Source organism: Eptesicus fuscus, chromosome 5 (genome assembly GCF_027574615.1).
Source record: "Eptesicus fuscus isolate TK198812 chromosome 5, DD_ASM_mEF_20220401, whole genome shotgun sequence".
NCBI lineage: Eukaryota > Metazoa > Chordata > Mammalia > Chiroptera > Vespertilionidae > Eptesicus > Eptesicus fuscus.
Genome location: NC_072477.1, coordinates 85,814,027 through 85,838,015, shown reverse-complemented (window position 1 = coordinate 85,838,015; position 23,989 = coordinate 85,814,027). Strand labels below are relative to the sequence as shown.

Below are 23,989 nucleotides of genomic sequence, written 5' to 3'. Positions count from 1 at the left end.
AAACAAAAAAAAAATCTTGCATGTTTACTTCTGAAAACAGTTGTATTTGGTGATTTATTTACATAGTATTATAGCTTTTTACTCTGTATTTTGGGTTTGTAAAAAGAATTTTTATCTCTACTTTTTGTTCTTTTTGAAGTCAAACTTGAACTATATTTCTATGAAGTAAAGGCAATATTTCTACTCTTTTCTTCATTTGGAAAGATTTACCACATTAAATGCAATGGCACTGTATTACATTCAAAGACTGCTCAGCATTAAAATGAAACTATGACGAATGTTCTTTTCATATAAGGTATTGTGATAATGTTTAGACCAATTTCCTATCAGCCTTAGCACTATTACTGTACATGCTTTTTAACAAAATATTCTCATGCATTTATCACATCTTGAAATATTATTTCTTAATCATTTTTAAATTTGAAATGTATGTATACCTGCTCTTTTCTACATCTGCTTCTCCACCACTAAAAAAGCAGAAACAAAAATACCATACTACACAAACAAACAAAACAAAGGACCAACTTCAGCCCTTAAAAAAAATGGGGTAAAGATTACAACAAAATCCCTTTATTATCCCTCACTGTCATCAAAGTGGCCACTCCAGAACATTGACCAATCAATCATCTTCCCACACCAACTCATTTTATCTAAGCAGATGGACAATCAGTCATTTATTTGGGATTTATACTTCCTTCATGTATTTCCAAAGTAGGTTTCAGGCAGTTACAAATGTTATATATTAAAAAATAAGACAACACTGATAAAAACAGATCAGTTGCTCTGAAGGAGATAAGTGGACAGGAACTATAAGGCTCACTATTTTTCCCCCTAGCATCACCATCACAAAGGCAAATTGTGGAATAAACCAATTTTGCGTCAACAAAAAGGGAAAGACAAGCAAATTTATTTTCAAGGAAGAACTTGTTGAGATTTTGAGTAAACCATGCTTGATAACAACTTGGCAAGTACACAGAGACGTTATTCCAATGGATAATTCTCATACCCACAACATTCAATTGCTACATGTTCAAGAAAAACACACTATTCAATTGTTATATATTCAATAAATATGTACAAACACATTTTTAAATGAATAAAAGAAAGAAAATGAGTCAACATAAGGAAGCATTGATGTTGGGAAAAATAAACCTATCTGCTCAAAATGTATAATTATATGCATTTTTTAACTACGTATATAGCAAAAGAGAAATGTGAAATAAAAAATAATTCTTTAAACACCTAAAAATATATATTACCCACATCTTTTCATCTCATGTAAAAATTAAGTTTTCACTATAATTTATCTGCCTAGTAGAGGCCCGATGCACGAAATTCATGCAGGAGCAGGCTTTCCTTCCCCCAGCTGTTGGCACTGGCTTCCCTCTGGCACCTGGGACCTGAGCTTCCCTTGCAGCCCCGGCTTCATCCGAAGGTCGTCTGGAAGAACGTCTGGTCTAATTAGCATATTACGCTTTTATTATTATGGATTGGTCTGCTCCAACAAACCACTGGTCCTTACATTGTCACCTCACTCTCTACTGCTTTATATCAGCAGGTGCAAGATTAGGTGTTGCCATGTTGGAGAGCCCTGTAATATAGGGGTCTGCCCTTTCTAAAGTTAAGAGTTCTTATAGTTTCTTAGAACACCTACATGCAAATAGGAGGAGGGCCATCAACCATAATTTCTCTAAGTTCCTTATTGCCAGCAGCTATTAAACATTCAAAAATGCCAGTAAAAAGAGAGATCTTGAGGGAGGCAACGGCACCGATAGACAGGGAAAGCACTTGGAAGGCATGTTCAGACAGAACGGGGAGGAAGTGGCCACCAGGTTGGTTTTGCAGGCTGATTACAATCTTCTGGAAAACTTGAAGAAAAGGCTTCTTGTGTAAAGTCAAACAGTAAATTAGGGTATTAAGTTCAAGTTTCAGAAATGAGCTAAAGATAGAAACTTTGAGAGCTTCAACAAACAATTCATTTCTAAGGAATGCCGTCTAACTTGGATGCCATGCATGAAAAACAAATACGATTTTTAATTTGGCTTAAGGAGTCAGTTTGAAAAATTCTATTATCACTACAGGAAGTTCAAATAGCTAATAAGCATTTGACAGCTTGCCTTTCAAATGGCTCATTTAGCCTATATAACCATTTATTTCAAGAATAAACTTCTAGATAAATAGTAGTTATCAAACCGAATTGCGACACTGGCTTGAACTCCATCTGAGGGATAGTACAGATCCTGCCACATCCTGATCGTGTCACTTAGAGCTGTGGTATGTAGAGGAAAGGATGCTGGATGGCGATCAGAAGGCTGGGGTCTAGACCTGTTAGGTATGTGCATCTGAGAACTCGTTTAACTTCTCCGGGCCTCTGCTTTCTCATTTGTAGAATAAGGGGTGGGGCTGGATGATCTCTCAGGTTTCACTCCATTCTAATTTTAAAACAAAATTATCCCACTTCTCTAAACGTCCTTGTATAAAAAATCCTATCTTTATATTGGTTTATTTATACCTACAACAATAAATGATGTTTCTGAAGCCAGGGGTTCCTTTCCCATGATGAAGTCTTCAAAGTCAGGTTTATTCCACAACTGCCACCACCATTATTCCTTATTTTGGGTGTTAAACTAAATCAGAGGATTAACGGTCTCTGACATCTATCCTTACAACCAACAAGTAGGTTAATATGAATATCACACATGACAGTAGCAACTTTCCTTTTATTTGTTTAAAGTATTCACAGTTATTACTTAATTTCTAGTAACTATTCAGTAAGTTAAGTAGTAGTATTATTCCTATTTTGAATAGAAAAATTAAATGAGAATTAAAGAGGCTCCAGATATGAATGCCCTTTCACAATCAACCAAGGAAATGTTTACTGACACAGTATCTGTAAGGCAGCTCTGAAATATGTACCAAAATGTAAGACATGCATAGCGTTGGACCAAACAATTCCAATATTAAATAATTTAGACAAGTACAAAAAATATATATGCTCAAAGATAATAATTACCATCTATATATATAAAAGCCTAAGTGACCAGCTGACCAGCCAACCGTCCAATAGCTATGACACGCACTGACCAACAGGGGGCAGACGCTCAATGCAGGAGTAGAAACCACAGGCATGGAAACATGGAGCAGACTGATGAATCTCAAAGGGAAGGGGGGTGGAAGGAGGGTGGGAAGAGATTAACCAAAGATCTTATATGCATACTAGAGGCCTGGTGCACGGATTTGTGCACTGGTGGGGTCCCTTGGCCTGGCCTGTACCCTCTCACAATCCGGGACCCCTCGGGGGATATCAAAGAGATGGTTTCAGCCCGATCCCTGCAGGCCAGGTCAGGGAACCACACCAGTGCACGGATTCGTACTTTTCATAATAGAAAAACAAAAAATAGAAGCAACCTATGTGTCCATCATTAGCAGACTAGGCAAATAAATTAAGGCACATTCAGGTGGTGGATTATGCGGCATTATAAATGATAACGCAGAGCTATAGTTAATTTACTGGAAATATAGCCATAAGAAGAGGGATGAATGAAGTACAGGCTAAGACAACAATCAGCACTGTCCAATAGAAGTTCTGCAGTTATAGAAGTGTTCTGTGCTGTCAAATACAGTTGCCACTAACTACACTTAAAATGTGACTAGTGAAACTAAGGAACTAAACTTTCTTTTAGTTTTATTTAATTTTAATTAATTTAATCCATAAATATCTATATGTGGCCAGTGGGTACCATATTGGACAGCACAATAGACATCACTGTTTATTTTATGACCATGTGTTACTCTATCATCATAAAAAGTATTGAATGTTATGTTTAAATATCAACCCTCTTGTGCTTCGGAGACAACCAGAAGATACAGGAATAAATTAGTCAAAAATAGGTTTCTCTAAGGAGCTGCTATGCCTACAGCCTGGTTTCCTTACCTGGGCATGATCATGCTAATTTCACAAGTTTCCTAAATGCTGGTTCACACACTAGCAAATAAATAGCTTTATGCCAGGAAAGCTACATCCTTTGTGCTAGCTCTGCAGAATTGACCAGAAAGAAAGACTGATAAATGGAAGGAAGCAGAAAATAGAAGCTGGAGTACTGAGAGCAGGGCCAGATTTTTTGAAAGGATAAGTTACTCAGCTCACTGAATGGATTTGTGAGAGATTAGAAAGCTCATATTTTCTACTTAAAAGTTTTTATTATATAACATACCCTGAAGCTACAAAATATCTTATTTTCTTATATCCAGCCAGTATAAAATTTAGTCTTAGGGAATCAGGCAAATTAGCAGAAGGCTAATTTGACTTTAAGACCTGCACAAAGCAGAAGGGATTTTGGTTCACAGGTATTTTCAAACTCCAATCTATTTGCATATCTAAAAAAATATTTTCCCCAAGTCAAGTAATTTTTTCCACTACCAGATTATTAGATAGATGAAATATAACAATTAAACCACTTTTCCACTTGTGTTTTTCTTAATATTTTGCTATTTTAAACAAGATATAATAAACAAATTCATATAAAAAAACTTGTTTCTATATTTGGGATCTAAAGAGGCCTTCTCCTCCTCCTCCTCCTCCTCCTCCTCCTCCTCCTCCTCCTCCTCCTCCTCCTCCTCCTCTTCTTCTTCTTCTTCTTCTTCTTCTTCTTCTTCTTCTTCTTCTTCTTCTTTCTTTATTTATCAAGGTGTTACAAATGTGTCCTTATCCCCCCATAGACAGAACTGGCCCAAACTGGAGCACTCTTCACCATAAAACTATAATTAACCAAGATCATCAATTAACTGGATCCTCCCCTTACTCCACTTTTTAGGAGAAATACAAATCCCAAAAAAAGGATATTTAAGAAAGAGTAAACTTGAACATAACTTTCTTACTACATCTAAATCTACATTGCTCTATTTTATGAAAATGTTTTAAGTGATGACTTCAATAGCTGCAGTATCCTTAATCTGAGAAAGATTCAGGTATGTTCAATACTATGCACTTGAAATGGGGAGAAAGTATAGTAACACACAGTAGAATATTTTTTGCATGATATAAAATCAAATTTGTTTATTTCATTCTTATAAGTAAAAATGTCCTACTCCTTGCAGGCCTCGTCAATTAAGGCTATGTTTTATTGTGTTTTAACGGCCAAGAGCAAATCATAGAAGAGTGTATTATGATTGGCAGTATATACAGTTGCCACAAATCTAACACATATACATACACACACTTGGCAGCTCACTCTGCCATAGTCACAAAGCAAGCAGTGTGTGGACTGAGAAATTATAATCAAAAGCAGAACTACTAACATTTATGTAGCACCTGAGAGATTTACAAGTTTTTCTAAAGAATGATCTGACTTTATTTTTGCAATAGCCATTAGATGTAAATATTTCAGCTAAGGAAGTAAGACTTGTAGAAATTACTGAATTTGGCTTGGTGTCTAATTTCTAGTAAGAGACAGGAGCAGAACCAGGCCTGGTGTCTTCACATCCTGGGGGCTTCCCACTTTGCCTCACTGCTGTCACTGGGCAGGCAGGCATGTGGCAGGGGGAGGCATGAGGACCAGGATGACAACTGACGGTCACCGATTTGAGAACTCTCATTCCAGCATTATATGCTGGTTGATATTAATGAAGCATCAATCTTTCATTATTCCCAATGTGCTTCTGAAATCTGAGGCACTAAATGAGCCACCATCAAAGAAGAGGTGATTAAAAATGCAACTTTTGAAAATGCAGCTTCCCTTTCTTTACAACGCATTCAGTAGTGAAAGTGTTTGCCAAATATTGGTCATGTTATTTATTTTCATTGGCCAAGAGGAGGCAGATTCTTCACCCATAAAAATTTTTCATTATCAGGTTAAAAGCATGATTTCCATGAAATTGTAGTATTATTAACCCTTTAAAATAAGTTGTCAATCTTTTTTTAAGTTCTAAAGAATTATCTATGCTTTGTTGCAGGACTATTATTTTCTTTAAAAGAAGTTTTCAATAGTGAAGATAAGTTCAATAGCTGGTACTCCTGTACTTACATGCTTTTTCCTTTTTCTTTTCTCATGTAATATCCACTCTCACTTACAATGGATTTTATTTGAACCTCATGTAAATAATGCCATGTTCTTTTTGTTTGTCAAAGATGAATAAGCAAACCACTCCTACGTTACAAGACTAGTTTTTGCCAAATCTGTTAAAGGGTTTTATGTTCTAATTTATAAATGATTGTCAATACTTCTTAAAAAAAAAAAGAAAAAGAAAGAAAGAAAGAAAGAAAGAAAGAAAGAAAGAAAGAAAGAAAGAAAGAAGGAAAGAAAGAAAGAAAAGAAAACGGACTGGACATTCCCATAGGCCCTATAAACTCTAGGAGACAGCCTTACCCAGTTTTAAGAAAACCATTAGGTGTTTTAGCAGTTGTGACCAACGTGCTTAGAATCTAGTTTTCTCTGCTTGAATTAGATCTGCAGTCCTCAGCCTTGAAGGAAAAAGCTGGGGTTTATTGGCAGGGCCTCTTTCTGAAGCCTTTCCCTTCCATCTGCCTTCCATGGGCCCCGAGCTCTCTCTCCATCAGAAACGCTTTTTTAAGAAAGCCTCTGGTGTTCTTGATGTGAATGTAAGTCCATGCATTACTTCTCCCAATGACATGTTTTTGTAATGCTTTATCTCTAACTAGCGTTCCCGTTGCAGGAAAAATCCTGCAATAGGGTTTCCTGCTGCACTCTACCCCACCCCGCCTCCACTCCTCCCTTGTCCCACGGCCCGCCTTCTCCGCCAGCCCGCCCTGCTCTCCTTCCTTCTCCCCCGGCCCCGCCTCCGCTCCTCCCTTCTCCTCCCCCCCCCCCCAGGCTTGCTTGCTTCTCCGCAGCTTTGCTCCCTTCAGCATCTCTTGGCTTCTTTCTAAGCTGTCTTGATATGCAAATTAGCCACCATCTTTGTTGGGATAATTTGCATACTCGTCCTGATTGGTTGGTGGGCATGGCTTGCCTGGTGGGCGTGGCTTGGGCGTAGCAAAGGTGCGGTCAATTTGCATATTTGTCTATTATTAGGTAGGATTAAAGAAAGAAAACCCTTGTGGAGGAGAGACAAATTCCAGTATTAAAGAGCAGACTGGAAAGTTAATTTTTCAAGGTGAAGATCTCTCCTGCAATCCCACCATCTACCTGGGACTGGGCGGCTCCCCAAAACCTCTGACATTCATGAATATGAAGAAACCAAATACAAACTAGAATCCAGGTAACTATTTTCTAATAAACATAAGACTGTGGAATAAGGTATGCATTTCCAATCTCTCTCTCTCTCTCTCTCTCTCTCTCTCTCTCTCTCTCTCTCTCTCTCTTAGAATTTTCCCATTTTGAAATCAGAAAAAAACACCTGAAACAGCAGTATAATAGAGGGTATACTACAAGAGTTAACTTGGAATCTCAGAGAATGGATTTCAAAGGGTCTCTTGAAACAGTATGCAAAATATCATGGGCATGTGTGTACAGTACCTGGAGAAGATGGTTTACAGTTTTCATCATATTCTCAGAGAATGTCTAATCTAAAAAAGGTTAGCACAGATTTGAGGATTAGAAAGACCTAGTTTTTTCTCCTAGCTCCACCACTTTCTAGCTATGTGCCCATAATCGTAACCTCTCCATGACTCAAGTCCCTCAGCAGATGTCTAGGTATAGATTAACCGAGATAATGCATGCGAACCACTCAGAGGAAAGCAAGCATAAATACTAGGTAGCTGGTTAGTATTATTATTAGCAGAGTAACAGACTTGAGGAGCTTTAAGAGGAAGGAAGGGTCCTCTTCCAGCTGCAGAAAGAGCCACATACTTGGCAGAATTTACAGTTTGGTTAGGGTGTGCCTGGTTATCTTCACAAAATGTTAGGGCTGGAAGGAGCCCCATAGGTCCCTCCTTTTACAAATGAGGAAGCTGAGACCCAGAAAAGGGAGGTGTTGCCACATCATAAGGTTAACGACAGAACTTGGACACCGGATTTTGATCCTATTCCAAGCAGTTAAGAACAAAGAGAAGCTGCCACTGAGGTACTGTTGTTATCCAACTACAGAGGAAAAGCTCAGCTTCGTCTGATTTATAGATGTTTTTCCTCCCTTGTAAGAGGACCAAGCATCATTAATCAAAATGTGAGTGTATTTCATTTCTGGTTCTTCCCCTGATGCTCTCCTACTACAGAAAAGGCAGTGTGCATGGACGGATTTATGACTTATTTAAATATATTGGTGTACCTGTTTTAACCTTTAAAATCAAGACTCCTACCAGAGAAGCTGTTAGAATGTCATGGGTGAACACATTTCCATACCAGCTCTCACCTGGGCATAGAATGGATGTAAATTGATATGAAGCCGCCAAGTAGTCCAAGATGGGATTGGATTCATAATTGCACTTCCCTCAAACATAAAAATGTGTTACACTAACAATTTAGAAGAATTGAAGTGATTTTAAAAAGTTCATAGAACGTAGAGATTTAATTTGGCCCAAACTTTGGGTTATATTAACTGGAGTCTGTTGTCTTAAAAGGAACTTAATGAAGGTTACTCATCACCTCGTTCTTATTAGGAAAATGTCAAATTTTGCTCTGAGTTAATTCCAGCAAAATTCTGCTTGTTTTGGCCAAGCCCTAACACCAAACTTCTGTGAACAATTATATTAATTTAAAAATGCTTGTAAATACATTTTATTATTTCACTGAAATATCCTTGGGAAGTTATGGTTTCCCTGGCATGCTAATGCCCTTAGAGTAGAAGGAAAAGTAAAAAATGGCAATGTGAGGATTCAGTCAATCAGTTGACCAAAAATGTTTTATAAAAAAGAAGTGGGGAAAGTTTCCCTTAAAAAGCTTTTAGACTTCTTTGAGGACATTAGAAAACAACATATGAAAAAGCAAAGAAGAATGCAAGATAGCAAACACTGGTGCTAAATTATGGGTCAGGAGAGTGGGTGCTATCTCAGAATGTGGGGAAGAGCATCCAGGATGGCTCTGCAGCAGAGAGAGGAGCTGTGTGCTGAGCCTTGGTTTACGTTAGATGTGGACGAGAAGAGCAGTGAGTCTAGGATTTGTGCTGTAATGTCTAGCTGGGGTTATGATGTAAGGAAAATATCATCTTCTTAAATAGCTTCAATTTGGATAAGATTTTTGTTTATTATCTTTGACTAATAAGTATACAAAAATATCAATAAAAGACCAAAATAAAATAAACAAAAGAACCTAATTTTTGATGAGGAATACAATATACTACATTTGCTTTTTAAAATAAAAGCAGAGACCATAAAATTCTATTAAATAAGTGCATATTCTTTAGAAAGCCTTGTGCTGTGAGCTCTAATAAATTTGTTCTGGAAACCTGCAACACATTTATGGAGCTGCATTTTAAAGGATGTACTGAATTTTAGGATAACCACATTAAACAGTCATGAAATAATTATTCTTATTTCTGATCCTGTGACAGAAAAAATAATTGCTTATAGATTGTAGGAAAAGCTAATCCCAACAATTTTTAAAGCATCTAAAACTTTATTTATGAAAGTTTAAAAAGAAATATTTTAAAAACAGATACCTCAGGTTTATAACTAATTAAGAAGAGTTACATATAGATCATAAACAGAAAAGAAAAAAATGGAAAGTATGTCATCATAAGCACAAAAAATAATGTAGCTACTGTACTAATCCATGCAGAGTTTAGATTAATTTTGATTTATCGAACTCATTACTCAATGTACAAGACCAGAATCCAAAAAACTCTAGGGAGAACTACTAGAGTAAACAACACATTTAAATAGAACCCAGCAAATCATCAAGTCCACATGGGTGTTTAATAAATAGTTTTTGCAACAATAATGAGTTATCTATATATCCTCTTATACAAATCCTACATTTGTCTATAAAATTTAGTACATAAAACTCAAATAAATAAAATACTTCATCATCTTTGAATATATCTCCTTGCAATAACAATTCTTTCATGACATCAAGTTTTCATTATCAATATGATTTACCTCTGAATGTTCATTAGTGCATTATTTTTGAAATTGCAGAGTTTTGAGGTGAGGATCCACCCAAGTCATATCTCTAAAGTGCAAAGTATCCAGGATGTCCTGTCAAAGGTCAAACAAAGTGAAAAAATGCATGCCCTCAGATTTCCAGCAGAAGTGTGGGAACTAACTTTACTTAAGGAAAACCTACTAATTATTCACAGGTCTAGGTATATAGGCTTGCATTTGTTCAACAAAATAATGAGAGGAAATGTTTTGTATGCTGCTTGTTTTCTTCTGTCCTGATTTTGAAATCATACAAATGGATCAATAGAGATACACAGTTATGGAATAGAAAAGAAACAAGATTCCTCCTAATAGCTAGAGTAATAATAACTCAGATTACACGCTGTGTCCACCACCATGCTACAGTAAAGGGAGAACCCATAGGAGGATTGATCAGATTGGTCTTAAAGGTGGTTTCACTTTGCTATGATTCAGGGATGTGTAGCAATTTTCCAAGAGAGAAGTTTGGGGCAAGGAGTGAGGTGATTTCCCAGGGAGAGGGAAACCATGTTCTAAGGGATGGATTTCTGAAAGGGCCTGCTATTTAGAGGTACAGGAAAGGAAATGTCAGAAGAAACAATAAGCCAGCTGGGCCCAGATTGTGAAGGTAATTATAGGCTGTGCCCAGGCATTTAGACTTTATCTGGGCGGGCAGCTGGAAGCTAAGGGAGGTAAACACTGAGTTAAAATGTTTTTTAAAACAACATTTCACTCCTAGTTATTTCCAGGATGGGGCATAGACCTACGCATAAAGGAAGTATCTTTTTACGTGGTTATTTGAAGGACTCTCTCCCCATCTTGTTACTAATGCCTGACTCCCACAATTACAGAGATTTCCAGGATGGGGTATATACCTATGCATAAAGGAGGCAGCTTTCTATGCAGTTATTTGCAGGCCTCTCTCCCCATCTTGTTACTAACGCATGACTCCCTCAATTACAGAGATGATCAGTGTGATAACATTCATTCCCAGCAGAGGCAAAAGTTGGAGCTACAGCCATTGTTACAACTATTTTCTGAACTACTTTATCAGGTCTTTTGATGGAAATCAGGTTTCTGGAAAGAGGGAAAACTGCAAGGAACACTGAAGACTTCCTTCATAATTTGCCTCCTAAGGCCAGTGTCCCTCTGTGTGAACAGATTCTCCAGCAGACCCGCTCCCCCTTCCCTCTTCTTCGGGAAAGGAGCAGATTACTTTCCATGTTCATCTCACATGTTCCTTTCCATTTAGTGATGTATTTGGCATATTTGCCTCATTCAAATAATGAGGAAAATTTGTGCATTAAGGTGTCACAGAACAACAGAAGCAGCTTACACCGAAAAGCCACGCTGCTAAAATGAGCACAGGAGCAATTTCTATTCTGTTCCTTTTTATTCTATTCACATTTATTAAAAAAAAAATACAGCCCTCATCTCTCACACCAAGTGACAATAGACATATCAGCTCAGCTGGAGCCTGATGACAGCAAATTAGGCCACAGAGAACCATTGGGCTCTGACTTCCCTGCTGCCTCTCTGGGGTTGCATCAGTTCCTTGGTCTGATGGACTTTTCCTTTCTTCCCACATCCACCACCCAAGCCCAGACACTCCATTCCATTTATTGAACATCCATCCTCATTACTGTCTCACTCTCTCCCTTTCCCAGATCACGTGCACATGCCCGCAAACTCATCCCAAGACACGGGTCTTTACCATGTATTTCTTTGTTTGCAGATGTCTTTATGATCACTGGATCAAGCCCAGACTCCTCTGAGGCATTCAAAGTATTTATGGTCCTTCAAAATGTCTCCACTAAGCTCAATGATATATGTCATTCATCATTCCTCGGCTCCAGGGAAAGAGGCCATCTGTCTTTCATTCTCCAAGCACACTCTCTCAGGCTCTCTCCCTGCCTGGACAAGGCGGCCTTAGAAAGCTGTGCAGGTGGTGCACTGTACAACCTCAAGAGGTGCTACTCGTATACAACAACTACAGGTAGGCAGCCCTGTGCCTGGACCCCTCTGTAAAATAATTTCCAGTTCAAAACGTTGTGAGAATGAAGTGCGACAGAAACATTTACTCTATCTGGATTTGGTTTTTCTTTTGTATATAAAACATTTTAAGAGAATAACATAAGATAGTACATTAAAATGTATGATTTAGTGACTGGCATGGACTTATCTTCCTCCCTCCCATTGTTTTTACTGACTTTATGAGGCCACTTAAAAAACTGAAGAGTTCAGAGTCATGGAGGAGTCTTTACTCCTAAATAAAGAAATCCATGGCTGTCTTTTTGGAGATAAGGGAGAATGCATGGAACAGGCAAGATGTATCCAAAAGCCCTCTGCTCAAAAACACCTCCCTCCAGGGGTTGTCAGCTCTAACTGCATTGGAATCACGTGAGGAGTCTTTAAAAGTCCTGCTGCCTAGATCCAAGCCCACATTCTGATGTAGCTAGTCTGGAACATGGCCTGGAAAATGGGTTTTTTAAAGCTTCCCAGGAGATTTTACTGTTTAGCCAAAGATGAGTACTACAACTGTCGGTATATGCATAACCTATCTAGAAATCAATTGATTTGTTAACATTTCTTCATTCAAGTTGTTCATCTCTTGCTCTACCCACTTCCATGTTGGGGTACTAGTAATTCACACATCAGTACCATTTCACTTTAATTATATCATGTTTTCCCTCTTTTGAGATGTAAAATTTTGAGGGGGGAGAGTAGACAAAGTAGCAGCAAATAATGAAGAGACAGAAAAAATAACACAAATTCTCTCCCCAGTTTAGGGTAGCTATTAATACCTCTACTCAAAAGGACCCCAGATTTCATTCACATCCCCTCTTCAAAACCCTCACATTCCTACTTGTGATGAAATAAACAAAAAGCAATGATGCTGAAATATTTGCACCAGACTACATTTACTTCCATAATATTTTCCAAAGTTTAAGTACATATCAAAAATATTGAGGAAAGTTGAGAGTGGTCTAAAGCAGTAACTATCAAACTATTCTGTATTCTGGCCTTGACTCAGAGAAAGGCATAAATTTTACACAATGACGTTTCACAAAGCAGTATTTATCTTTACTTCATGTAATTCTATTTCATTGCTTTAGCTCTTTAATTCACTAAATTGATTTCACAACTTACTAATTGGTTGAGATGTGCTTCTTGACAAATAACAGTCTAAAGCAGTGGTTCTCAACCTTTCTAATGCCGCAACCCTTTAATACAGTTCCTCATGTTGTGGTGACCCCCAACCATAAAATTATTTTCGTTGCTACTTCATAACTGTAATTTTGCTACTGTTATGAATCATAATGTAAATATCTGTGTTTTTCTATGGTCTTAGGCGACCCACAGGTTGAGAACCGCTGCTGTAGAGCCTAAGACCATCGGAAAACACAGATATTTACATTACGATTCATTAACAGTAGCAAAATTACAGTTATGAAGTAGCAACGAAAATAATTTTATGGTTGGGGGTCACCACAACATGAGGAACTGTATTAAAGGGTCACGGCATTAGAAAGGTTGAGAACCACTGGTCTAAAGGGTAGAAAGAAAAATATTTATACTTCCCCCAAAACAAAGATATTTTATCATCAAGCTTAAACTGGTGCTTACTTAGCTTAAGATGCTAAGCTAAGAAACCACTCAAAGATGGTATATACTGAATGTTTCAGGCTCAGAATTCTCCACTTCCCAAACTACTGATATTAGGAGTTTAGTTCCACTCAGAATTCCCTTTATCAAGAATTCCCGAGACCCCTAGGGCATTGTAGATGTGCCCAAGAATCAACCTTGACTTGCTCGCCGTCACAGCCAGCAGACCTGGGCTCCACAGCTGTGGCTTTGGTAGCATCTCTGCCACCTCGGGCAGAGCTCAGCTATAACACTGCGACAGTGGGAGGCAGAGTACACTCTCCCCTACACCCGCTGAACAAGGGGAGGGAGAAGCCCAGGTGGAGAGTCAGCTGAGACAGGTCCTCCCAGTCACACCCACAGCCCTCTGCCCTCACTGCATTCCCACGCTGCCCTGGGGGTGGCTGCTCAGGATGGGCTCCAGGCTGGGAACACACTTTACCACAAACCACCACGCCCTCTCCTCCCTCCTGAGCAGGGGCAGACTCCTCGCCTCATGGTGAGGATGAATCCTCTCCCAAGAGCTCCACCATCCCAAGACTTCCACCATCTTCAGTCCGGCAGGCACCTCTGAAGTGCCAACCCCAGCTGTGGAGAGAATTCAAGCCTTTTTCCAGCAAACCATCCAGACCCCATGTGAGCCACGGGCTTCTAATTTTGAGAATCAGGCCAAAATCAAAGAAGCGACACAAATTTCACCTGGAGGTAGCTGAGAATAAAATGTATCTAAAGGGGATTGTTTGGGGAGCTGATTCCAGCTAACTCACTTCTCTTTGCCATCCAGCCACATCATCTAGCTTATGCTAACTAGCCTAAGCATCACCTCTTTCTTGCTATCATGTTTCTAGGATACAAATAATATTTTCTCCAAGAAGACTGTTAATCAGTAAGCAGAGGTGCCTAATTTGCTTATTTAAAACCTAAATACATTCATCCAGATCAGAAGTCTCAGTTAAAGTCAAAATCTTTCAAGGGTCCTGGTCTGACTTTCCTGCATAGCACAGTGTCTGAATCCGAAGGAGGACAGGGAGGGGGAGAGGCAGAGTTTCTAAAAACGGTTCAGCTGGCTTCTCATACTTCTTACTAAAGAATATCTGGAAGCATAAGCAAAATATGTGGATTACATTTTCAGTTTTAAAAAATGGAAAAAATGACATAGTATAATATATTGCATTGTTTCCGTATTTTAATCTTAAGGTTAGATGTTTTTATTCACTCTCTAGAACAATCACTCCTCTCCTCCCCTAACCTGGGAATATTATAATAGTGGTTTGTAGTTCATCCTGGGGGTTACAATAAAACTTCCCCTAAGAACCTGGAAATAAGGTTGATAAGAGCAGTCTCTGATAAATAAATTTTAAGATCAGCACAATGACCAAGAAGATAAAGTTACCTTTAAAGACAAAGAGTGGCTCCGGGTCTAGAAGACCTAAGAGTACACTTACTGACTGAAACCCTTACTAAAGAAGGAGTCACACAGCAATGAGGAGAGCGGAGGGGAGAACCAGGCACAGCCCCCTACAGAAAGAAGAACAGATTCTCCCAGGCAGACTCCCCAGGCAAGATCTCCAAGACTTCTGAACCACCCACAGACACTCCCAGATGGACAGTAATGCTCCCAAGCACTTGGGTCTTAATTCATCCAACGCCTTTGTCCTAATTCAGTCCTCACCAAGCAGCCTTCCTCATGTGACATCAGGTGCAAGCCGGTATACGGGAGAGAAGGCACTGACCATACAAACTTGGACTCATCTATCCAACTGAGCCCACACCAAGCAAGGCCCCTGTCTTAAGCAACAGAGATACAGTGGAGAATTAAACATTTGAGGTCCTTGGGGCTAACACAAATAAGCAAACAAGATAACTGCAGCTAGCGATAAGAACCATCATACAAAATAAGCTGAAAAATGGGCTAGTTAATTGCTGGAAAGGGGAATGCATGTTTTAAGAAGAGGTATCAGAAATAGCTACATTGAGAAAATCACATTTAATATAAAACCAGAGGCTGACTCTACTCTAAGCATTTTCCAAAAGCATTGTTTAAAAAAAAAAAAAAGACAACTGATCCAAATGGAGTCATTTGTGCTAAGTCCCATGTCACCAAACTGAGACCTAACCTCATTGCAGTGGTAGCTTCTCAGGAATGTAATCTTAGTCAGTCAGTCTGGAATTTCCTGATCAGCACTAGTGAGGTAATCCACCTGATTAGACCCCTTTTACCCTCTAAAATGAGATGCCCTTGCCTGAAACAAGCCACTCTTTCCCTGTCCCTCCTCCCTTTCTGCCTATAAAAGCCTCCCTTTCTTTCTGCTAGATGGGATGCTGCTTGATTCATGAATCATTGAATAAAGGCAAATGGATCTTTAAATTTACTCAGTTGAATTTTGTTTTGTTTTTTAACAGCGTTTTCCAAGTAATTTTTTTTAAGTTATACATCAACACAATGGCAGAGAAGACTGTAATGATTTAGACAGAGCAAGCAATGTGAAAGGGCATGTGAGGAAGGTAGACAAGTAGGTAAGGGTAGGCTCTTTTTTGTTCTTGCTCTTCACCAAACACAGCAAAGGCCCCACCTCCCTCCTAACCCTCTCCGAGGCGTGTGCCTCTACCTGTTAGAACTTGTCTGCACCTCTGGCTGACTGTTTGATGAGGATCCAGAATCTGCCAGGCAAAGACAGAGGAAGAGAGTGCCTAGGCAGAGGGAACAGGAAAAAGCTCTGAGGCAAGAACAAGCCTAACATTTCTTTGGAATTTCCAATATGCCTGGAGCTTGATGAATAATGGGAAAGTAACAGGAAACATGGCTAGAGAAGCGGGCAGAGGCAGAGCCACAGAAAGAAGTTTGGGTTTTACTGTAAGCTAATAGGAAGCAGGGGCCTAACATGACCTGATTTACATCTTTAATAGATCGGTTGGCTACCGTGTGGAGAATGAACTGCAGGGTGGCAGAGGGGCTCTAGAAGTAGCCCAAGCAGCAGTGACCTTGCTGGGGGGAGGGGGGTTTCTCAGAAGAGAAGGCAGGGGCAGCAGCAGTAGTGCTGGGGAGAAGGCATGGCTTCAGGGCACGTTTTGGAGATGGACACCCAGAACTTGTTAACAGACATATCCATATACATAGGGTGGGGAATGGTGCTTTGGCTTGGCCAAGAGTGGTGACTTTTACTGAAATTGGGAAGACTGAGCGGGGGAGGCATGGGGGAGGGGAGATTAAGAGCTTGTTGGTGGGCATATCAGGTTTGAGATGCTCACTGGAGACACAAGCAGAAATATCAATTAGGCAGTTGGGTGGGGCTCATGGGAGAATACTGCAGTGAATCTACACATTTAGAAATTATCTGCACCTAAACGGACTCTTAAAGTCATGGTATTTCCATCCCTGTAACAGTTGTATTTTATTGTAAATTAGTAAATTGAGAAATTCATGAAGGCAGAGGGAGCCACGCTGGGCCTGCCCCTCTGCTTTGCCATTTACCTCAACTGAGAGCTGCTTCAATAGATTGTTTTGTTGTGTTCCCATATATAAAACACTGTGCCCAATTCCCCCTTTTTCTTGTGGATCACTGTGGAAATCTGAAAAACTGACAGGTACTTAACTCCTCTTTTTAAATGCCCGCCGGTGTGGCTCAGTGGTGGAGCTTCATCGACCTGCGAACCAGAAGGTCATGGTTTGATTCCCCTTCAGGGCACAGGCCCAGGTTGCTGCTCGATCCCCAGTAGGGGGCATGCATGAGGCAGCTGATCGATCACTTTTCTCTCTCATTGATGTTTCTGTCTGTCTCTCCCTCTCCCTTCCTCTCTGGAATCAATAAAAATATGTTTTTTTAAAAGTGCATTGCAGTGCTTATTTGGTTAAATAAAGAACTATTACACAAATACAGGGGAAACTTTAAGCAGATTAGGAGACCAAACACAATGACCAGCGTTGATGACTTCGTACTCTATTCTTACAGAATATTTGAGAACATTATAAGAGAATGATGGTTGTAAAATCACTTGATGAAATAAACATCAAAAAAGGATTAATAGAAACTCTAGAATTAAATTAACATTAAATGATTTCAATTTATCCCTTTAAGTCACTAACTACCACTATGCGATTATTGCCTTGACTTCCTCCATTCCTGGGGCTTTTTTCTCAGCAGAGGAGACAGACATACTGTGGGCCAGAGCTGGATAGAGGCAGGTGTAAGACGCTTTCTACTGAGGCAAGAAGATGATAAGTAATTCCAAAGTGAAGAGATAAGCAAATCACCTGAGAGGTGAGTTCTCAAACACTGAACATAACCTTGGTTGATTTTACAAAAACTTTACATTCCTACTTGGAATAAAAGTTTTCATTTTCACTTCAGTATTAGTGAAGTAATTAAATGAAGTAAATCAACACATTAATGTTTCTAGGAGCCCAGCATTTTTAGTGGAGTCTTTTAAAAGAGATTTCCATTTTCTCCCCATTCTCCTTTATCATTTACCACTTTTTCTGTGTAAATCTGAAAGATTTGGGAGAGCAACAGTCAACTTGTCTTAAAAACCCAACCCTGTATTTACTTATGGGAGCCACACGGAAGGGTAGCATTAGAGGAAACAGAGGAGAGGGGCGAAGCGGAGCCCCTGACTTCCATTTCACTCCACCCCACGTTGCTGCAGAGCTGCTCCTTTAACTAAAGGAGCTGTGTTCCAGGGGCTGAGACACATTCCTCCCGGCTGCCAGCGCGGGAAACCAGCCAGGCCTGCATTCCACTGAAGCTGGTTCCCAGCCATTTCTGTTACCCTTCAGTGCTGTCTCTTCTTCAAGAACCTGTGAGAGCCCAGTCAGCTCGGCATTCTGGCTCTTTTGTTTGCTCTTTCTCCCCAACCCCTCCTTTCCTCTCTTGGACACTCTTCCATGGGGCAGCGGGGTCCAGAATCCCCTGGGCCAGCCTGAGAAAGCTGAGCCAGCTCTGCTTAAGCTTTGAGAAACATGCTTTCTCTTAACTGCGCATCTTTCCTCTCACCCTGATGGCTGCACAAGACATCTGAGTGTTAAGAGTCAAGAATCTGTTTGGTCTTTGTTTTTTTTTCTTTTAAATATGTTGTTACTGATTTCAGAGAGGAAGGGAGAGAGAGGGAGAGGGAGAGAGAGAAAGAGAGAGAGAGAGAGAGAGAGAGAGAGAGAGAGAGAGAGAGAGAGAAGAACATCAATGATGAGAGATAATCACTGATCCACTGCCTCCTGCATGCCCCACACTGGGGATCGAGCCCACAACCCAGGCATGTGCCCTGACTCGGAACTGAACTGTTGCCTCCTGGTTCATAGGTCAAGGCTCAACCACTGAGTCATGCCAGCCGGCTGGTCTTTGGTTTCAAAATCATTTAGGATGAACTGCCTTAGGTAAAAGAATTCCCCTTAAGATCTCGTGTAACTGACTGGAAATTTACATTGGGGTCTGGGTCCAGTGCCCTGATTAGTTATAAACCTGCCTTGCTTTGCTAGTCATTGACCTGAACATGCATTTTGCTCAGGGACCTGGAATAGAGGAATGGCTATGGCAGGGCAAGATTCACTGTATTTTGGGGTCCCTAAGTCAAAATCTCTATTATAGCACTCTTTACTAGCACCTTCATTTCATTATTATCAACAGTCAGGCTTGTTAAGGCCTCTAAAAGCCCCATTTTTCAATGTCTGAACTTTAGGTTAGTTGTGAAAAAAGAACTTTTGCCCTGCACGATGAATTGTGCCTGGATGAAGTGACTCATCCCAAAAAGAGAGCACTTCCCTTCCCGATTGCACCAGGACCCGCTGTACACCACAGCGGTAGCATTAATTCTAAAGAAGATAATCACAGACACACACTCATAGCCACAGCTCAGTTTGAGGTTTTACCTGTGAGAGTCTATTTATTAAATCTTTTTTAATACTTTTATTCTCCCCACTTTTCTGCATTATCCCCTAAGGTCAGTTTTATTCTAGACACTCAGCCCATGAAATAAAATCAGGAGAGAATTCTGTCCATGTTTATCTACAAAGATAGTGTTTTCAAACCCATTCTTCCAGTTTCCTTCTGAGATGTTTTCTCCCTGAGAATGACAGAACTCGGGCTCTCTGTGCCACAGCCTTTTCAGTCTTCCGTCTGGAATGGACCTGAGCCCAGAAACCTTCCTTACCTTTAGTTGAACTAGATGCACATCCACATGCTTGCTGTCTGAATCCTGCTGGACTGAGTGGGTTAGGTCCCGGACTCTCTCTGAGGTCATCCGGAGCCAGGTCTCAATTTCAGGTAAGTGAAGGACAATCTTCCAGTCGGCCCCTGTATGCAATGGGGGTGGCTTTTCATACTGCTGGTCAGAATCCATATCCTTCACCGCCTCTACTCCCTCACCCTGCTCCGCGGTGGGTGTCAAGTTGATGGCCATGGGTGAAGCATCAGTAGCCATGGGATCCAGGTCCTGTGACCTCAGGGGGGAAAGTGTCACACTCATGGTTAACATGGAGAAGTCTAAATCTTACTTCTTTCCAAAACAGCTGAAAGGCAAGAGGAAAGAAGAAAGCAAGAGTCAGACAAGATTGCCAAATAAAGAAATGATACTTCACAGAAGAAACAGGATTTCTAAATTAAGCCAGATTTCTAAATTAAGAAACCATAGCTCATAGCAAAAACAGAAAGAGGTGTTTTAAGTTTCTACTTAGTAGCCCCAAGACCCAGCATATAATAGGAACACAAAACCATGTGGTATTGCCTACCCCAACATCGATTCTCTCCTCATTCCTTAGTAACAACATCCTGATTTTCAGCTGTGCCTATTCGTGCCAAGAATTTAAAAGTGCATTCCCTATCTCCATCATAGCTAGGTGTGGCCAAGGGGCTAAGTCTGACCAATGAGCTGTAAGTAGAACTCCTGTGTAGAAAGTCTGGGAAGGCTGCTTAAAAGGAGCTGACTCAATCAGGAGGGGCCCCCTTTTTGCCCTTGCGCTTTCCCCCTTCTCCTAGCCTGTAACGTGGACTTCCAGGTGCTGTCTCAGACCAGAAGGTGCCTCTGAGTATGTCAGGGAGAGGATGGTAGAGCCAAGTGGTAGGAACACGGATCCCACACGATAACGAGGAACTGCTGGGCTGCTGCCCTGGACTTCTTTTATTGTGAGAAAGACAACCTTCTGTCTTGTTTAAGCCGAATGAATGTTTGGGGCTTTTCTACAAGCATCCAAACATCATTTTGATTACTGAAACCAATATATTCAATTCATGGGATAACAAGAGAGGGAACACGTTTGAGTTGGTGAAAATAGTGTGCTGAATTCAGAGAAGGCTGCTCCTTTCTATGATTTGTTAGATAAATAGATATCATGTAGTAATTCCAAACCTTTACTTTCCTGGAAAGTATAAATCATGAGTTTAACTCTCAACCTAAATGAAATTAGTATTTGGTCATGCTGAAATTTTGGTCATGCTGGAATTTCAAGAGTAATATAAATTGCTCTTAAACATATAACATTAAAATGTTAATCAAATACATGAAAAAGAATATAAGTGGAGGTCATAATAAGGTAAGGTTACTTTTTAAGATAAAGTTGATAAGATAAATTCTCTAGCTATGTAAAAGATAAATTACCAGTGTATTATAAAATAACTTTTTGGCCTTGTACACTAAACATTTTAAATAGACATTATTTTTAATTTCAGGAGCTTCTTTTACTCAAGGCAGTGGGTTTCATATCCTTTTAAAAGACTTTTTCTGGTTCTACACATTCAAGTCACTTTATAGCTTCTTTCATCTAAAGATGAAATATAAAATTAAATGTGATTATCAGAAAGTAGCCCATATGTCTTTAGATTCTGAATATTCACTTAATATCAACAAAAAATTCTTTAATGGCTCTGGCTGCTGTGGCTCAATTGGTTGTGCATTGTCCTGGGCGTGAAGGGGTTGCCAGTTCAATTCTGGGTGAGGACACATGCCCAGGTTGCAGACTCAGTCCCAGGTAAGCGGATAAATGTTTTTCTTACATCAATGTTTCTCTCTATCTCTCTCTCTCTCTCTCTCTCTCTCTTTCTCTCTCTCTCTCTTACTCTTTCTCTCCCCCTCCCTTCCTCTATAAAAATCAATAAAAATTCTTTATAAAATATTTTACTTACAAAAATGGGGGAAGGAGGTAAAGAAAGATCCCAATTTGACTAGGAACATGTAACTTTCCATACAGGAATGGGCACAGGTAATTAAAATACTGTTGAATTAACAAAAGCCTTAAAAATAAGTTACTCCTGCCCTGGCCAGTGTTGCTCAGTGGTTGATCATCGTCCTGTGCACCAGAAGGATGCTGGTTCGATTCCCAGTCAGGGCACATGCCTGGGTTGCAGGTTTGATCATTGGGGTATGCAGGAGGCATCCAATTGATATTTCTCTCTCACATTGATGTTTCTCTCTCTAAAGTCAATAAAAAAAATCTTTTAATAAATAAAATAAAAAATAAGTTATGCCTAAGACATGCTTCTGAAACCTTCCAATTCTACACCATGCTGCCCCTACCCAACTTATTGAGTACCATATTTAAATTAAATGATAAGGAGGTTACAGATAAATTTTTGAAAGCAAAGTTATTTGCTAAAAGTAAAATATTATGTCATAAAGTAGGTTTATCGCTTTGGTACCTGCCTTTGAGAATGGTACCTGCCTTTTAGGTTTCAATTCAACAACTTCCTCTGCCTGAGTATAAGAGGAAGAAATCTACACCCTACATTTTTAAATACCTTTTTAAAATAACATAGTAATACCTGGCTATTTTTAATTAGAAGACATCAAAATTTCACTGAAGGGAGTAGAAACCAAGATGGCGGCATAGGTAAACACCTAAACTGCTGCCTCGCACAACAATATCAAAACTACAACTAAAAGACAAAACGGACACCATCCAGAACCACAGGAAAGCTGGCTGAGTGGAAATTCTACAACTAGAAGGAAAGAGGAAAGCACATTGAGACTCAGAGGAGCAGCAATAGGCTGAGGTACGGAGACGCACATGCGGAGAGGACGGGCGGCTGAGTGCATAGGCAGCTGAGTGCGCAGCTGGCTTTCTAAAGCGGGAGAGAAACGGAAGCTCCCGACTGCGCTGAACTCCAGTCCCGTGCGAGACTCTGGGAAACCAGACTCATTCAGGAGGAATCTGGACTGTCAGGAAAAGAGAAAGCACACTGAGACTCAGGGGAGCTGCGGAAGGCAGAGGTCCGGAGGCACGCATGCGCGCGCAGAGAGGACTGACTGCTGAGTGCAGGGGCTGCTCTGTGCGCGGCTGGCTTTCTAAAGCGGGAGGGAGATGGAAGCTCCCGACTGCGCTGAACCCCAGTTCCGGGCGAGTTTCTGGGAACCCAGACTCATTTGGGGAGAAACTGGACTGTCTGGCAGCGGGCGAAACTCAAGGGTGGCTTTCTCTCAGAGGTGCTTGCAGCGATTACCAAGGGACACTGAGACCCAGGGGCCTCATAGGGCAGGGCTGATGGGAAGCCAGTCAATTCCTCCCAGTGATACCAACAACAATCAAGACTTAACTACAACAAGGCTGTGCACACAGTCCACAAAGGGGTGCACCAAGAGTGTCCACCTCAGGTAACTGGGGAGGCTGAGCCACTGAGCCCTATAGGACACCTACCACACAAAGCTACTCTACCAACTCAGGGAAGCAGCCAAAATGCAGAGACAAAGAAACAGATCACAAATGAAAGAAATGGAAGAAAGCAAACCAAACGACTGGATATAGAGTTCAAAACCATGGTTATAAGGATTTTTAAGAATTTCCTAGAAAAGGCTGATAAATTTAGCGAGACCCTCGAGGATATGAAAAAGGACCAACTAGAAATTAAACATACACTGACTGAAATAAAAAATATTATACAGAGACCTAACAGCAGACTAGAGGACAGCAAGAATCAAGTCAAAGATTTGAAATACAAAGAAGCAAAAAACACTCAACCAGAAAAGCAAAAAGAAAAAAGAATCCAAAAATTTGAAGATAGTGTAAGGAGCCTCTGGGACAACTTCAAGCGTACCAACATCCAAATTATGGGGGTGCCAGAAGAAGAGAGAGAGCAAGATACTGAAAACCTTTTTGAAGAAATAATGACAGAAAACTTCCCCCACCTGGTGAAAGGAATAGACTTACAAGTCCAGGAAGTGCACAGAACCCCAAACAAAAGGAATCCAAAGAGGACCACACCAACACACATCATAATTAAAATGCCAAGAGCAAAAGACAAAGAGAGAATCTTAAAAGCAGCAAGAGAAAAACAGTTAATTACCTACAAGGGAGCACCCATACGATTGTCAGCTGATTTCTCAACAGACACTATGCAGGCCAGACAGGAGTGG

At 40.2% G+C, this 23,989-nt stretch overlaps 1 protein-coding gene across 1 annotated transcript in view; it reads right to left on the bottom strand.

Moving 5' to 3' along the window:
- AKAP6 (A-kinase anchoring protein 6) overlaps window positions 1-20,122 on the bottom strand; it is a 370,843-nt gene extending 350,721 nt beyond the window's left edge. Inside the window, exon 1 of the mRNA XM_008157188.3 lies at window positions 19,799-20,122. Within this exon, the coding sequence (XP_008155410.2) occupies window positions 19,799-20,122 (324 nt within the window). The remainder of the gene's footprint in view (window positions 1-19,798) is intronic.
- Between the last annotated feature and the right edge of the window lie 3,867 nt (window positions 20,123-23,989).